Source organism: Calliphora vicina, chromosome 2 (assembly GCF_958450345.1).
Source record: "Calliphora vicina chromosome 2, idCalVici1.1, whole genome shotgun sequence".
NCBI lineage: Eukaryota > Metazoa > Arthropoda > Insecta > Diptera > Calliphoridae > Calliphora > Calliphora vicina.
In genome coordinates, this window is record NC_088781.1 from 2,301,472 (window position 1) to 2,318,967 (window position 17,496).

At 28.5% G+C, this 17,496-nt stretch overlaps 1 protein-coding gene across 2 annotated transcripts in view; it reads right to left on the reverse strand.

Moving 5' to 3' along the window:
- The window catches only part of LOC135952019 (T-box protein H15-like), a 28,216-nt gene extending 16,949 nt beyond the window's left edge, over nt 1-11,267 (reverse strand). The window contains exons 1-3 of one of the 2 annotated variants that reach the window (XM_065501791.1): nt 11,067-11,267; nt 780-1,075; nt 570-700 (exon numbers count right to left, since the gene is read on the reverse strand). In XM_065501791.1, coding sequence (XP_065357863.1) covers nt 570-700; nt 780-1,075; nt 11,067-11,118 — 479 coding nt within the window. In that variant the 5' untranslated portion in view covers nt 11,119-11,267. Of the gene's footprint in view, nt 1-569; nt 701-767; nt 1,076-11,066 lie in introns of both variants that reach the window. The other variant, XM_065501790.1, reaches the window with a different exon arrangement.
- Between the last annotated feature and the right edge of the window lie 6,229 nt (nt 11,268-17,496).

Sequence of the window (17,496 nt, forward strand, 5' to 3'; positions counted from 1 at the left end):
ATGAACTTGTTAAAGAATTGTTTTCTTCTTCTTTTTTTGATGTTTTATTATTTCATTTTATACCTTGAAAGTTATTCTTGTTTTCTTTATGACAGAAATATTTATTGATTTCGTGTTAGGTTTATATGTTGGATTCTTTAATTTCAGGCAACATTTTATGCTAGGGATATGTTGAGGAATATGTTTGGCAACATGTTGAAGAAACAGTGAACATGTTTTTATTTTTGGTTTAATTTAAATTATTTTTATAAATTACGTTTTTTTGTGGTACACTTTTAAGTATGTTTTTGTCCACCAATATTGATGAATTAAAATAATGGTTTAAAGGGTTTTTTCTCTAGATGTGCTCAATATAAAAAAATTAAAATTCTTTCCATAAAAGTGGTAAAAATCGTTTTAAAAGTTTTCGAATTTCGGCCACCAGGCGATCCTAGTATTTAAAAAATACATATTTATAAAAAATAATTTTATATACATTGTATATTAACTCATGTTAGTTTTAATTAAGCAAATAAATTTAAATTCGTTTTATAAACAGTTATTCATGCTAAAATTTTAAGCTTAATTACCTTCCGGTCTTCGTAATTATCATCTCTGTGCCCAGTTCATGAAATTTATCCCACAATTCTTTGGTCTCCAAATGACACTGTATCGGCTGCAAGTCATCACAATTACAGGAACCCACAATTTTCGGAGATGGCTGTTAAAAAAAAAACAGTCAGTTAATATTTTTTTATTATTAATGTCAAATCAAGAGCTTTGCTAACTTTTCGTTTTACCTTCGCTGGCTCTGGGGATAAACGATCGTCTTCGGTATTGCTGGGACTCTGTGGCGAAGCTCTCCCCCTGCTACTACTTGAACTATTATTATTGTGATTACTACTGCTGCAATTGCCACTGTCGTTACTGTGATTAATTCTATGCTTGTATAAACTTTTGTGACCATGATGAGGATGCTGTTGGGGATTGTATCGTGTGAGACGTATGGCGGAGGCTGATTCGGTATCACTGCAATCGACTACATCGACATCGCCCTCGTCGTCGGCATCGGGAAATCGTTCGAGTGACAAGGGACCTGTACGTGAGAATAAAATGGGTGTAATTACATATTTGGAATAGTACTTAGTAAACATATCGAATATATGAACGATATAACACTTTAGAAAGTAATGCAGTTCAACGATCATATTATATTGGCAATTATAGTTCCATCCAAACATGATATGGTTATGTATGTTTGAGCGAAACCATATTATAATTCCAGCTCAATCATGGAATTATTTTGGAGTACAACCAATTTGTGTAAAAATATTTTACCAAAATAATACTTTTATATTATAACACGATAGGCGGTATGATCATATTATGGTTGTAGCTCAATCATATTATGGTATATCCCAATCACATTGTGATTTCAGCTAAAAGACATTTTAAATTCATTAGATACAATTATGATAAACATGATGTATATCATTGATGTAATATAATAATTTTTACTATTCACATTGTAATAGTGCAACAATTGTGATAGATACATATGATTATGCTCTCCCATTACTAAAAGTTTCGAGATCCATATGTCTGTCTGAGGTGGGGCTTAAGCACACAAAAAATATATTTTGTTTTATAGTCCTTTGATATTATTATGGATAAAGCCTAAAATCATTGAAATTACAGAATAGAAAATATTGCTGCAGTCTGCAGATTAAGAAACGTTAAAAAATTTGTTGCTTCCACATGTTTACAAACACATATTGCTGCTGCTCAAAATGAAGTAAATTTATATATTTTAAAGAAAGTTATAATTTTAGTTATTTTCATTAAGTCAGCTATATCATGTTTTTCATAATCCATTTATAATATGTGCAATACAAAGTGCAGTGAATCCTAAAATGTTTTTTCATTTAAAATCATATCAAAATTAATCGACTCCGTTGTAGTTTTTAAAAAATTTGAATTCACTTTTGAGTTGTTTTTTTTTATTTTTTTGAAGTGTGAATATTTTATTTAATTGCTTCTAATGTTCTCCCCCTTTTTTGCAGTTTGTGATCATCGTGCAAAAGCATATTTTTTTCGTATTTTTTTATATTTCTGTTCAACATGAGTGATTTTTTGCATGTTTTGTATTTGTATGATAAATTTTGTTTTATTACTTTGAAAATGTTTAAGAAGAAATTGTTCAAATAATAAACGAACGGAGAGATTGACGGACAAACATGTACGCTCATACTCTTACAAATATTAAACATCAAATCATTAGTTTAACGTTATTAACAATCTAGTTTTTTTATCTTTTGAAAAACGAATATAAATAAACAATCTTAACCAGTTGGAAATAAAGTCTGCACCAAATTAAGTTTGGCCTGACGACTTTTCAGCACATTGACAGCAGTTGACACAGTGTGTTGTGCTTTCTATCCTCAATATCTCAATATAAAGAGTGACATAAGGAAATATCATGACATTGTAATTACAACTGTTAATACATCGATCGCATTCTAACTTTCTGACATTAATTGGAATGAATGAGAAGTTAGTTTGGTTTCTATATAAAAACTTCAGCATTAAAATTTCCAACTGGGCAAGAAACAAATATTAGTGATCATTATGAAAATGTAACTGTCAGTTTTTATTTTTTTTTATTTTTTCTTTCGATGAGATGTAGAAATTCGTGTTTAAATGATTTCGATCAAAAATTTTAACAGAAAAAAAAAATCATTGAGAATTTCAATCACAAAATCATTAAAGCGGCAACAGAAATAGCAACAATAACATTTATAAATAATACCAGAAGGAGGAGAAGATAGAAAATTAAATCAACATGCAACATGTTTGTTAAAATGATTTTAAAACTTTCAACATTTTAAAATTAATTGCGTTAATATGCAAATTATAATCTACAATAATAAATAATATTTACAACAATAGCAACAGAAACAATAACAAGAGAAAATAAACAACATGTTTATTAATTTCAAAAATAATAAGAATCACACTTAGAACTTATTAAACCGTTTAAAATTCGATTTTATGTCGACAAAATCTTTCAAATTTTACAAATATTGCTCTATCAAAGTTGATGTCTCTACTTTAACGCCCCATAATTAAATGCTCATACAATATTGTAACATTTTTAAGGACTCATGTTTGAGTTTATTACGACTATTTATATCTGAGGTGGATCCACGGTGCACCGATAATCGAGTGCTCAGTGTTTTAAGCTTTAGTTAGGGCTGTATTTAAACCATGCAAGTGTAATGTAGTAGTAACCATGTTGATGGTTTTGGGTGTAACAATTGTTAGTAAAATGTGAAAAGATAATAAAATCATTTTATTATTAATAAAATCATAATATATTTAAAAAAAAAAAAATAAATCACAGTTAATGCATTTCAAATATGTATTAATTGGCGTTATATTCTGTTTGTTTTTTTCTACACCATTATTATTTTATGTTTTTAATTTGTTAATGTTGTTTTTTTATGATTAACAAAAAAGAGAAAAAAAGCTGTAATAATTTTTATTAACTTCAAATTGCTGCATTTTATTTAATTTTATATAATAGCTGTATAAATAATTTATAAATTATAAATTGTCTTAACTTATTCATGTAATTGTCATGTTTTTTTCGAACAACACTTTTGAGTATTTATAAATATTTATGATTTGCAAATTATATACATACTTATTTATTTATTTGAGTTTTTTATTTAAAATTTATTCGCTAAATTTGTTTATATTTAGTAGAAATTTGACAGGGGAAGTCAGGCAACCAGAAAATTAACAACATGACTTAAATTTTTTAACTATTTTTTATTTAGATTAATAATTAATAAATCACGAAAGGATTAAGGAACATTTTGTTCGTTAGTGATTTTGGCAATTTCGGTCAACATTTATTCTGAGCGACGAAGCCATTCTGAAAATCCATCAGAACGAATTCAGAAAATTGGACTTAAATACTGCATGATATGTGAGTTATCAGTGATCCGCAGATGCAAATTTTCTTTGTTTTACTATGTAATGTGCACATTATTTAATTTAGTAGAGTAGTTACTTATTTTTATACAGGTTGGTAATGAAATTTTGTATTTCTCACAGCTTTCTAGTGTGTCTGACTTTTAAATTTATATTATAAAATTATATATTACTCCCAGCCTTGGGATTATTGTGAATTAATTTGATTTCTTTTTGTATTCATATTCCACAATGTAAAATTAATTTTGTATTATATTTAAACGAGTTTTTTGGTTGAGAACTTCCAAATGAAATAAGTTATGTTATTATTAGAATTACTGATTAGAAGTTGAACACGCCCGGACTTCTTAACCAGAAGTCTAATCTCATCTCAGAAATCTAATAAAATCCTTGTTAAATAACATAACAAGCCCCATCCGTTTTTCCTAAGTAACTATTTATCCCTGGTTTCTCGTGTTTCCTAAGAAATAATTTATTCCCAAATATCTCTCCTACATCCAATCCCTGGTTTCTCGTTTATTTATATTTTCCTATAAAATTTATAAAAAATTAATAATTATTCACTAATCAAATCTCTATTAGTGGATTATAATAATGTTAATAATAAAAGTATTAACATTTACTCAATAATGTTATTGTAATCCGCTAGTTATTGGTTTCATAAATGGAGTATGTATATTCTCTTTTATCATACTAGGATCAGTCAAAAATCAATAAAATTATATAAATTGTTAAATTTGAATGGAAATATTGCAGCTTTAGAGAAATATAATTTCCTATTGGACGATTTGGAACTATGAATTCGATTTTGCGAAGTAAGAATTCCGAATTATTTGCACAATTCGTTAAATTAATCATGAATAAGATGTTTATATATATTCTCCTACTTTTTAGAGCAGGGAATTAGTAAGTGTTAACCGACTTTCATATGGTGGTAGATTAAAGAGCTAAGCGTCAACGACATACATAAATATTTTGGAATTCTTAATGCAAGATGGTAGATCATTAATGAATATTATAAATAAGACGGACCCAAATAGCTGCCTGGAGGGACTCGAGATACAACTGCAATAGTTTTCGATTTATAATCTCTGAACAAAACACATTGATGTCTAATTTATACAGTATTTAGAATGTCATGATTCACCTTATCGAATACCTTACTGAAATCCATATAGATAGTATCAATTTATATCCCGGAATAAAAAATATGTTATTAAGTTAATATTAACTAACAATAAAATATCTCAATATTCGCCCTAATCCGAAACAAACATAAACTTTTTTAATGTTCTAATTATTTACGAAAATTAATTAATTTATGTATGTTTGAAAAAGTTTTAGATAATATTTTAGGTGCCCTGTATCACCCACTTTACATAGTGGTATTTTTCTCAATGCCATTATGCAGTTTCATCTTGAATAAAATTTGTTTTCTAATAGCTGTTTTTTTAAATGTTTTAAAATAACATATCAGTCCTAAATATGTTTCTATTTTAAAATTCCACAAACTATATTTTTCTTTATAAAAAATCTTTCAGGATACTTTCCGATATCCGAATTTGTCCTATCCTGTGTAAAAGCTAGTAACCGAGAAAGTAACTTTAAAGCTAAATTTCCACTCATTATAGTTTGTTTAGATTAAAAAATACTTTAAAACACATCGAATAAGGGCTTATCTTATGCTTATGTTTTTTATGTGTGAATTTGCGAAATAAAATAACTGTTTACCTTCGCTGGTATTTCAACATAAGTCATTATTATTTACGCCTTATCTACCAGATTTGAGTTCAAAACTGAATTCCCAAGTAATTTATCAGTAAGTCATGTTATTTATTTTTACATTACTCCGAGTTATAATTGATTGATATTACCAAAAACCGTGGTAAAAATAATAGTTCTGTTAATTAAAAGGGTTATTTTTCTTGGGTGATAGTCCCGATTTTGGGCAATAATGTCTCGCAACTTATTATAACAAGATATGGATTTAAAAGATAACCCGGGAAAAGATTCAATTACTGCATTAATCATTTCAATGTAAAACATTTTAGGCTGATGTGAATTTACTGATTGCTTCATCGTAGCCTCCCAAGGAGTGATGAAATTTTAAAGTGAACAAAACAACTAACTATATTTGTATAAATGTTTCATTTCTGGAACCAATTTTAGCCGATATTTATATATCTACCTATGTGTCTAATCACTCATAATAACTATTAGTTTTAATGATTTGTTTTATATGTTCTTGCTTTTAATTTTCGATTACTTTTTATAATAATTATTTTTTATTTCTTTTTCAGATTGTTCTACAGATTTATTTGAGGTAAGTTTTCATAAAACCGTTAATATTAAGTTATGCCATAAAATGTCACTAATTATATCGTCTACACCTAGACTAGAAATAAAAAATTCCCTTACGTTTTAATCTTCTAAAGTTTTACATTCCACCCAACGTTAGCAGACTGTTAGATGAAAGGAAAGCTTTATTTTTTAGATAAAGTCAAAATATATTTAATCTATGTTTAAATAGTTGGTTTGTAAATCACTTAAATTTTAGAAATTTTATTTTCCTAATTTTCCGGACTTTTCCATTCCCGGTAATTTTTAAACCCACTCCGTTCGTAACACATCAAAATGTTTGTCGCAGACCCACTTTAGTATATATATTCTGAGTCCTCGTAAGATTCTAAGACGATCTAGCTTAGCTATGTCCGTCTGTCAGCCTGAAATTTTTCACAAATACTCTGTTGCAATTGGGCAATATCGGCCCCAATGGAAATGTACCCACGGAATACTGTTTGAGCAGTCATAAATATTATGATTATGCGTTAATCCTGATTAAATTCTGCACAAATCAGTTCTAAGTACTCTGAAATTATACTGTAAAATATGGCGCAAAACGGACAACATTTGTCCCTAGTACCCATACAAGGTCCTCCTCGGAAAATTACTTGAAAATGTATAATTGTCTTATAATAATATCGCGATGAAATTGGAAATAAACAACTTTTATGTTAATTCTGGTAGATATGCGTAGTTCGTTTTGAAAGAGAACTTTTTGTCGTATTTTCCTAATATTTTAATACCCTTAGAACTAGAAAATTAAATTTTCATTGTTTCAAGAAACATTTTTCGATTTGGCAACAAATCACAGCGGATATGGTTTATCTGTGCAGAAATTATGCTCTGTAACTTTAAGAGGTAAACTTGCAAAGAAATATCCGAAATTTTCGAAACAAATATAATCTTTATATATCGCACTCATTCAACAATACTGTATTAACTCAAAATTTTAAAATGTTCAGTAGAGGCCAAAAACTGTTTGTGATTACATTTTAAGAGAATTTGAAAATCCGAATACATCATATTAAGCAAATTCCATTTGAAAATATATTTACATTGTTTTTCTTTAAAATTTTTGCAATTATTGCTAAATAAATCTATTTTTTGAGTTAATACCAGTTTTCTGAAACTTCTCGATATTCTTTTGTATTATTTTATCAACAAAGCAGTATCAACTCAAAATGCAACCAAATTTAAATAAAACAATTGGATTATTTTTAACTTGAATAAAGGCTCAATTCAAAATAATAAATTTTTTTATGAAAATATACGATGTATTTCTATTTAAATTTTTGTATTAACTCAAAATAATACCTTTTTGTTGATACAAGGTAGTCACTAATTATCACGAAAATGGTCTCAAATGTGGTTTTCGAGTTGAAAGAGTAATCGGAATACGTTGAAATTTTTACAGTAGATAGATATTGATGTTGTTAGTTGATTACTTGCAAAAAGTGAATTTTTAAAAATTTTGAGTTAATACAGTATTGTTGAACGAGTGCGATATATAATTCTTCTCTATGTGTGTTAGTAACTGAACTCCTCCTTAACGGCTGGGCCGATTTCGATGAAATTTGTTGTGTGTGTTTGAGTGGTCCCTGGATGGTTTAGATTCACAATTGACCTATATAGGTACAATGGGCATGGAACCTCCCATACAAAGTAAAAATTTATTGTTGCATATCTGGAGTGCTATTATAGCGGGAGTCTTCAAACTTTGTGTGGGCTATGGCAGAACAACGTTTGCCGGGACAGCTAGTTTTCTATAAAATATAAGAATTTTTCAATTTATTTCCGGTATGTGTTCTCGAGTTATCCGATTGGTCTCAAATCTTGTATTAGGAAGTTTCATATAGAAATTAATAAAATAAGACCTATTCAAAGCTAATATTTCTATTTTGCATTAATTATGCCGCTTACGATACCAACTTGTTATACTAGTCTTCTTATACAATAATGTGGCGCTTGCAATAATTGAAATTAAAAAATACAAAAACAATTTTTTGTATTGAGATATTTCGCATCTACTTTAGCTATGTCAGTCAATAACTTACTGCTTTATTGTTTTATATAAACATTTTTAACATATAAACACAATTCTTAAGAGAATAAATATAAATTCAAATAGTGTTTTAATCGGTCATCATTTCTCTACGCATTTCAACTTGGCTGATAATCTATTCATAGATAATGGTGAATAACCTTTTCAAAGCCTCTGTAGACATAAATTCTTTTAAATATATGAAACGCAACTCCCTCAACAAAAATATCCTGCCTTTTTTGTGTGTGTTATATTTTGCTTTGCTTTAAGGACTACACACTTTATGATTTTGAGTGTGTATGCAGTAGATTTGTATGTATACGCTTTTTTAGTTAGAAATAAATAAGAAAACGAAGAAATAAAATGTTCTATGTATATTTTATGAATGTAAATCGTGTGGAGTGAATGTAAAATAAAGAAAAGATACAATATAAGAGACACTTGTAACTCGCCGTAAAAGCTTGAATATAGAAGATCATAAAAACAAATTTTGATAATAACACTATGCTATACCAAAAATATGATGGAGTTATCATGTAGCAATTCTGTACTCTTTTAGGAGCAAATATAATGAAACAACGATATTCTTAAATTTTAACTTCAATAAGTCATAAGTATGTTGTTTTGAATTGATTATAAAATAGTTTTTTTTTATTTAAAATATATATGTTTTAGCTTTCAAACAGAATAGAATTTTTGAAAATCGGTAGGATAGGATACGTTACGGTCGTTTAATGTAGCAAAAAAATTAATTTTCTTCACGCTTAAAGACTCATTTTATTGTAAAAGCATGCTGAAGTAAGTAAATAAAAAATCAATTAAAAAAATGAAGAAAGAATGAAGAAAGAATGGTCGGTCATGCCCGATCATATAATATTCTACACTGAGTAAATGAGCAAAAACTGTCTTCTTTTTAAATTTCATTAATTTATTTTCTGAATGATTTTCGGAAGTGGGCTTTGATAAGAGCAATTATGGAACGATCGCCATGAAATTATGTCGTATGATTTATTTCTGTTGAATTTTATGTGGATACCAACATTTTTAAAAGATTTATGCTCGTTAAAGTCATTGCCAGCCCCTTAATACTTTTTCAGTTCAGTTTTGTATTACACAGTGCTAATTAATTTTTTAATGTTGACGATAGTACAAAAGTTGTAATATCAGTAGTATGTACATTATTGATACAAATTTTAGTATAGTAAAAAACAACACTTTTAAAAAATATGATTGAACCGTTTATTTTTATTGGGTAACGCACGTCCAGTTTTGATCAAAGTTGAGCCAACGATATAATTCGGTTGCACTCTAAAAAGAATGTGCTTTGTGATTGGGTCATATAGAACGAGGTTTTTCGGCGGTTCCATACTGTCTTAAGGGAAGAATTTGAAACTCTCACCGAACAACATTCTAAATTTTTACAGTGAACTCAAAAGTTGGACTAAATATCCAAAATAAAATATCTAAATATGTAACGATAAATCGAATAAACTAAATTTTAAGTTACATTTTTTCGTTAAACATAAATTTTGTTCATTTTGTAATAAAGGTTGATGTCTAAAACTATAATGAATAGAATATTTTTTTAAGAATTCTAAATCACATACATATATTTGTCATCACCACTAAAATTGTTCAGCCACAAAATAAAAAATCGGTCATTTAGACTGAATCATTTGAAGCAATAAATTCGGTTATCTCAATCAAAATCATTTTCTCTGTGTAACAAAAACCAAAACAAATGGAAAAATTATCTTTTAATATAATTTAAAATTTTAAGTTTTTTAAGAAATTATTAATATCTTAACATGAAAACTTCTGAGGAATCACCTTTAGAGAAAATTATGACAATAATACTAGAACAAGATTAGATTACAACAAGTTCGCTTTCGTAACGAAATACACAGAAAGAAAAAAGCACTTCTAAATTTAAGTTTATTTTAGATTTTACTTCGCTACTTTGGCCCAACTCGAAACTTCAAATAGAATATGGGTTAGCGTATTTTGGTAAAATTTTCATCATTTAGTTTTAGATGACGGGGAAAATCTTTATAGCATCGAAAAGGACCTAACCAACAACTTAGCTGGCAAATGAGGCAGTTTAAGTAAAAGACTTAAATAGAACCATTCTCAAGTAACGTGCAATTCAAATGATTAGAAACATATGTATTTGAAGAGTCACCCTACGCTCAGCATTGTTAGATAATTATAAGTTTTCTAACAGGAATTAAACAGAGTTACTGTTTTCTAAATATATTTGATTAAATCATAAATTATAGTACATATTTTGTTATTACAATATCCTACTCACAAACTTGGACACACAGCTTGACAAAGTAAGCTACTGACTGGCCTTATAATTTTAATGTGAAGCAAGTATCTAGGTTTCACAAAGGACAAATATCGTAACTAATGTGTGCCTTTGCTCAAAACCTCCTGTTCTTTGATTTAGCTTAAATAACTTCCTTTTGATTCCTAAACTTGTTTAAAGAGGTTTAAGTGTTTTTAAGCACGAAAAGAGGGCGGTAGTGAGTGCGTGTGTTTTATTATATATGTATGTATGTATTTATGTATCTATGTGTAAATATGTGCCTCTAACTGTATAAATTTGTTTTGTATTTACAAGTGTGTATTTGGTACTTTTGGTGTGTTTTTATTTTTGATAACGTGTGAAGAACGATAAAGTACACATCACATTACTCACTCAAACTCCTTTCCGATGGTTCACGGCTGGAGGCATTTCCGCCTCTTGCCATTATCGCTGCTATTGAGAAATCCGTGGCGACGCCGATACAGGAACTTGTCTTATAAATTTTACTATTATTTTTGATTATTTTTGCTTTTGTTGTTGTTGTTGATTTAGTTGCTGTATTTAAGCAGTTTTTTAGGGGAATTTTAGCTAAAATTTCAGCAGTTGTAGTATTATTTAATGGTTGTTGTAAGTTATTGTTGACTTTATTATTACACAGTTTAACTTTATCTTGCTTAACGGTTTGAATTGTAGTTGGTGTTATATTATTATTATTATTAATTGCAGTTATATCCGGATTTTGTGTTAAATTACTAAAAAGCATTTTATAACGCAGAAAAATTTATTTAGATTTTTTAAAAAGGATTTTCAGGGATATAAATTTGTATGTTTTTTTGATTTTTAGCAGTTTAAAAATAAGAACACATTTTTATTTTCAATTATTTTAAATTTTTTCTCATAGGTATTTGTTTATTTTTTAAAAATTGATTTTGCTAAAAATAAATGACGTAAACTTTTGTTTAGTTTGTTTCGTTATATTTTGATTTGATTTTTATTTATATGGAGTAAATATATATTTGTTCCGTTATGAGGACAACCGATCCATTGTCGCGCTGACCATTGAATGAAGATGCTAAGCGACGGCAGTTATCGAAATGTCAGGTGGCGCCCATTGAACGCGTAAAGTTGCCAACTACCATCTCATGCTCAAAATACACAGTCAGTCCGTCATTTAGTCAGTCAGCCAGCCAGCATATGATGTTGGATTTGTTTGTTGTTTGTCTGATGTAGCAGATCCCCAAATTACGATTCTACCGTTTTGTTTTATATACAAGTTTTCTTTGTTTTTGCAAACATTTGTCGGTTTTGTTTGTTTGTTTCTCTGGGGGAGGTAGTTGGCGTTTGAATACTCTTGAAAATCATCAGTAATGGAATGCGCAGAGGTGCATCTACGCATGCAAAAGCAACAACAACAACTTCGACAACAATGAGATGAGGAACATGTAAATGTGGTAGTGGTCAGCCAGCTGATTTGAGAGTTTTTGTTGTTGTTGTAAAATGTATGTAAGTCGACAATTGCCTACACGACATTCGCACTCATTGTGCTTACAAAAGAAATCCGTCTTTTCAACACTTCATCAACACAAACCAGTACACACACTGCAACACATACACTTGTACACTCTGCTCCACGCACGAAGAGCGGAGTACTACACGACTTGGGCGACGACGTAATGTACGAGACGTTAGCGTTAAAACCGCAACAGCCGCCGCAAGCAAACTTTATTGTTTGATTTTTTACTCAAAAATTTCACTGCTTTTGTTAAATATTTTCAAAAATTTATTTAAAAAAATATGTTTTTTTTGATTTTGTCGAGTAATTTTTTTTATTTGTTTAAGGCACTTTTGTTCAAGTTACGGCTAAAATTTAGAGGCATCCGTTTCAATGATTTTCATTTGTTGTAACGACAACACGTCCGCAACAAGCACATTTAAAACTGACTGTAGGAAAAAAGCATGAAACAATATAAAAACATGTTCCATCCATCCATGTGATGGCTATAGCGAAAGTTGTGTAGCACTTGCGGCTGGCTCTTGCTGCTGCTCTGTCTGCCCCACTGTTTAGCCAACAAACAACAACTTTTTTTTAACAAGCTCAAGTAGGTATACACACATATACATACACCCAGCAAAGTAAATGTATTGCTAAAGTGACGTAAGGTGAGCAAAAGTGAGAGAGAGCAAAAGCACTATAACACTAAATTAATAAAAAATAACACAAAAGTAAAGGAGCGCGAGGGAGCTTATCAAAGAAAAACCAAAAAAAAGAAAGAAAAACGAAAACATCCATCAATAAACAAAAATACTTCATACACCAGACTCTTGCAGTGTAAACACATCAAAGTAATTTCAATGATAAATTAAAACAAAAATTACACACAAGAATATGTTGTTGCTGTTTTTGGAGCTTCAAGATGCTTTACAGAAATCGCTGTAAGGTGGTGGCGTTGTTAGCGAATGATAAACGGTTTAAAACAAGCCATACAATACAATGGCCAAACAATACAACAATAATAATATGAGAACATTGATATTAAGAGGTAAACCACAAAAACTAAAAACAACAACATTATGCAAACAACCAAAAAGAAAAAAAACTATATTGCTGTCATATTCACACACTCCAAACTCAAACAAATTAAAACTCACTCTTTCGAAATAAAAACAGAGAGCATATAAATACAATTACTCTCCTTTACCATAAGATAAAAGGAGAGGTGCATAGTTTTCTTTTTTATCTATTTCTCTCTTTCTATTGAGTCATTCCAACTGATTGAGTTTTTACTCTTATGCCACAAAAATCCAATTTGAAAATTTAAAAATGTCGTCTTAACAACAGCTACTCGCTCTATTCATTTGAACTGTAGTTGTCTCTTTCTATTACTGCTTGATTTTTTTTCTCGTTCAAAGGCAGTGAAAACTTCGCAGGTTTCATAAATTCGTCATTTTGTTTTTGTGCTGACAGTTGAGTACTTTATTATTGTGTGTTTGTTATTTTCTTTGTTTGATTTTCCTACAGTAAAAACAAATAAACCGAAGATTGTTTCAATTTCATGGAGTTCCTGTGCTTTCGTTTGTTAACTCACCACGTTCCTTTGAGTTGCTGAGGGTTTTTTTTAGGGTGTTAAAAGGATATTTTTTGTGGAAATGAGAAACGCAGTTAGATTTTTTTCGGATTTGTATAAATTTAATAATGATCTGTTGAATTGTGTGATGATTTTTAATTATTTTTACTACACAAAAAAAAGAGCATATAGAGAAGAAGAAAGAAACCATTTCGTTGTTAAAATGTACAACAATTAAAATGCGAACCTTTCAAAGAGAATTTTTAAACGAAATATTTCTCAAGGATTTGTAAAAATACATACATCTTCTCTATTTAATGATATGCTGAACGACTATGAACAACGAACTATCGTACTGCGTCACTGAGGATATTGATGAATCTTCAGAAAAGCTTTGCACTTGATTAGAAAATGGAATAGGAAATTAATAATTTTTTACTCTTGACAACAAAATTACCCACAAACATATTTTTACCTCAACTCAATTAAATTATTAATTTAAAAAACCTATAAAAATGTCTAAAGTCCGTTTTCCAAACATTTTAATCAGAGTAATTTTGTTAATTTTGAACACAGTTTTAGCTTCAGAGGTATAGGTATATATTTTTTTTTTAATTTTCTTCAAAATTTATTAATAAATACATTATAATTCGATACGTTTTTATAAAATATGTCAAAGCAATAAGATTCATCGACCTGCTCAAGCTCCCGATCTCAATCCTATTGAGATCTTGTGAGAGATTGTTAATATGAAAATAAATCGTGAAAATTGCTAAAATAAGGATGATCTATTTCAAGGAATATCGTATGACACTATAACTAAATTAATATCTTCTATTCCTAAAATATGTGCTTGTGTCATCCAAAACAAAGGATTTGCAACAAAATATTAAGTTTTGTCTTTAGTTTTGTCCGTTTTATTTTCTTGCTTTACATATTTTTTTGATTTTTGACCTCTTATAGAATGATTGACTTTAAAAGTATTTTTTTATTAATAATAAATATATTAACAAATGGAAATAACACATAACAAAAATATAAAACATTGTTTTTATAAAAAAAAAATTATATGAAAAAAATTCATCTTAGTTATGGCCGATATTGTATTTACTACGAATTGAGTAAAAATTTACTGATATTTGTCTTACAATTTAATGATTTTGTCGGTAGAATGTCTTACAACATTATTTTATAAATAGAGAACTCCTGCCACTTTTCTTTTATTTGGTATCTATTACTCATTTTGTTTATTTATTTACACGTGTTTACAAATATGTACATATATCGCAAAAAACCTTGTTTTTAGCCTTGATTTTATTAATAAAAACATTTTATTTTCTACTTCAGCATCATGTCGTAAGTGTGTCACAGAATGTCCCTCTGCTACTTTTGTTTTCATAACTTAATGTGTCCTTTTTTCTAAAACAAAAGGAAATGTCATTAATGATCACTATCAACCTTGTGCTTATGACATTGGTCAAATTATTTACGCTCATTGTTTTGCTTTAACAAGACATGCTGCAAAATACAAGGACTCTCCAAATATTGTTTATTTGATGACATTTTTGAAAGGTGTAATAATAAGATGAGAAAGTAAAGGTCACTGGTCACACGATCGTGTGGAGAGAGAAAGAAAATATTTGTATAAAACATTGGTGCCTAATTTTCATAATACTATTTGAAGGATAAGTTAATATAGGCCTTATATTCATATCCAATTTTTAAAAGGTTTATAATACAAATTTTAGATGGAAATTTTGTTTTATGAACTTTTGATAAATTTAAAAATTTATTATGAATATGAGCCACAGCAAAAGTCTAAAAATATATAAGTTATAAGGTACCAAAAATATAAAAAAATTTGTAATTCTTACTTTTATGTCGTTGTCAGCATTTTTTATTAGATGTAATAAAAAAATATAAACCACTAGATCAAATGTAAATTAAGCAATAAATCTTTCAAGCACAAAATTTACTCTCATAGAAAATAACACGAAAGCCAAAAACAAATAGGAAGAAGTCCTTCAATTTGAAAATAGGAAAAAGTAATTCTATGTATATTAAATACATTTAATTATATATACTTATACTTAAAAAAAACATATAAATAAAAACTATCATGCAACATTTAAGAGAAATAATTTAAAGGAAAATCAGAAATGACATTTCAACCGAAACACAGCTGATGAAGTGACATCAGACCCCATCATATAATACCCGTATGAGTTCTTTATTTTTCGATTTTCTCTACATTTTATTTAATTTTTTGTCTTTTGTTGGTTTATTTTCAACAAACATGGTTGAATATATTTCACAGCAATTCACTCACTTCCTTTTTTAATTGGTTTCCTTTCACACGCCATTGTGACAACGTTCACTACCTTACCAATTTATTGTTTTTTTGTTTGTGTATTCCTGTGATACAACAATAATTTAAATATAGTATATACAAAGACTCGCTCAGACACATATTTTGAATACAACTTACTTCTATTGTAGACATTTGCATACAGTTTTTTTTTATTTAAATACAGTGCGGAATGTTTGTTTAAAGGAGCTTGTACAAAAAATCCACACTTTCCGAAGTAGAACTAGTGTTTCGGTTAACCGAAAAAACGGGTTTTCTTCGAAATCTCGGTTTTTTGCGAACCTGTTAATTTAAAATGTAGATTTTCGGTTAATCGATTTATCCGGTTTTTATCACTTGGTTAACCGGTTTTTAATATTTGGGACTAAAATTTATAAATCTCATGTTTTTAAGCATTTTTAATATTCATTGTATACACATTATTGGTCTGATTTGAAACCTAAACTGCTGATTTACAATACAAACCTCTTCAGATTAATATTTTTAAGAATTACAATGATTCTAAATAGTAGAGGACGATGAGTTTTCTTAAAAATTGTTTTCAGAATAAATTGCATATAATGAAACTATTAAAATGAGTTTTCTTAAACAATTTTTCAGAATAAATTGCATATAATGAAACTATTAAAAATTAAATTCCGCATAATTCTATAAGCTTAGGTTAAATCTCATTAAAAACTTAGTGATGAATTTAACAAACGTTAAGTTGAATTCGATGTACATACCTTCTTTCAATAAATTTGACTTCATTAGTGTGTTTTGTTCTTAAAATTTTAATTTATTAATCATTTCGTTAGCTTTTCAGAAATATTACAGGAGAGACAAAAAACTTTCTAAAATCCATGATTTGAAATATTTTTGAATTCTGATAATGGAGTTTTATTAATTATTTGGTATGATTTATAATGACAAATAATCACAGCTAAGAAGAAGTGCGTTTGCATCTTATAGGTCCTTTTTACATTTTTTGGTTGAAATTTAATAAATAAATAAACCAATAATTATAACAAGTATTATATATTTATTAACATATTTATACTCAATTCCATTTGACTGAGATAATAATGTTGAAATTTTTACAAAATAAAATGGACTTAGCACTTTTGTATATTTATAGTTACTAAAAACTACAAATTTTAGAACTGTATATACTTTATTGGACATTTTATGTTTTCTACACATATATGACGGTTAATCGGTTTAACCGGTTTTTTCGATGTCGGTTAACCGAAAAACCGGTTTTTTAAAAAAGGCAAATTTTCGGTTAACCGACAAACCGGTTTTTTATAAACACGAAGTAGAACCAAATTAAAACACATTTTAACTGCTACATACCTATTATGATTTTCATGCTAGGAACCGAAAATATGGTTTTTCAGAGTATGTCAGG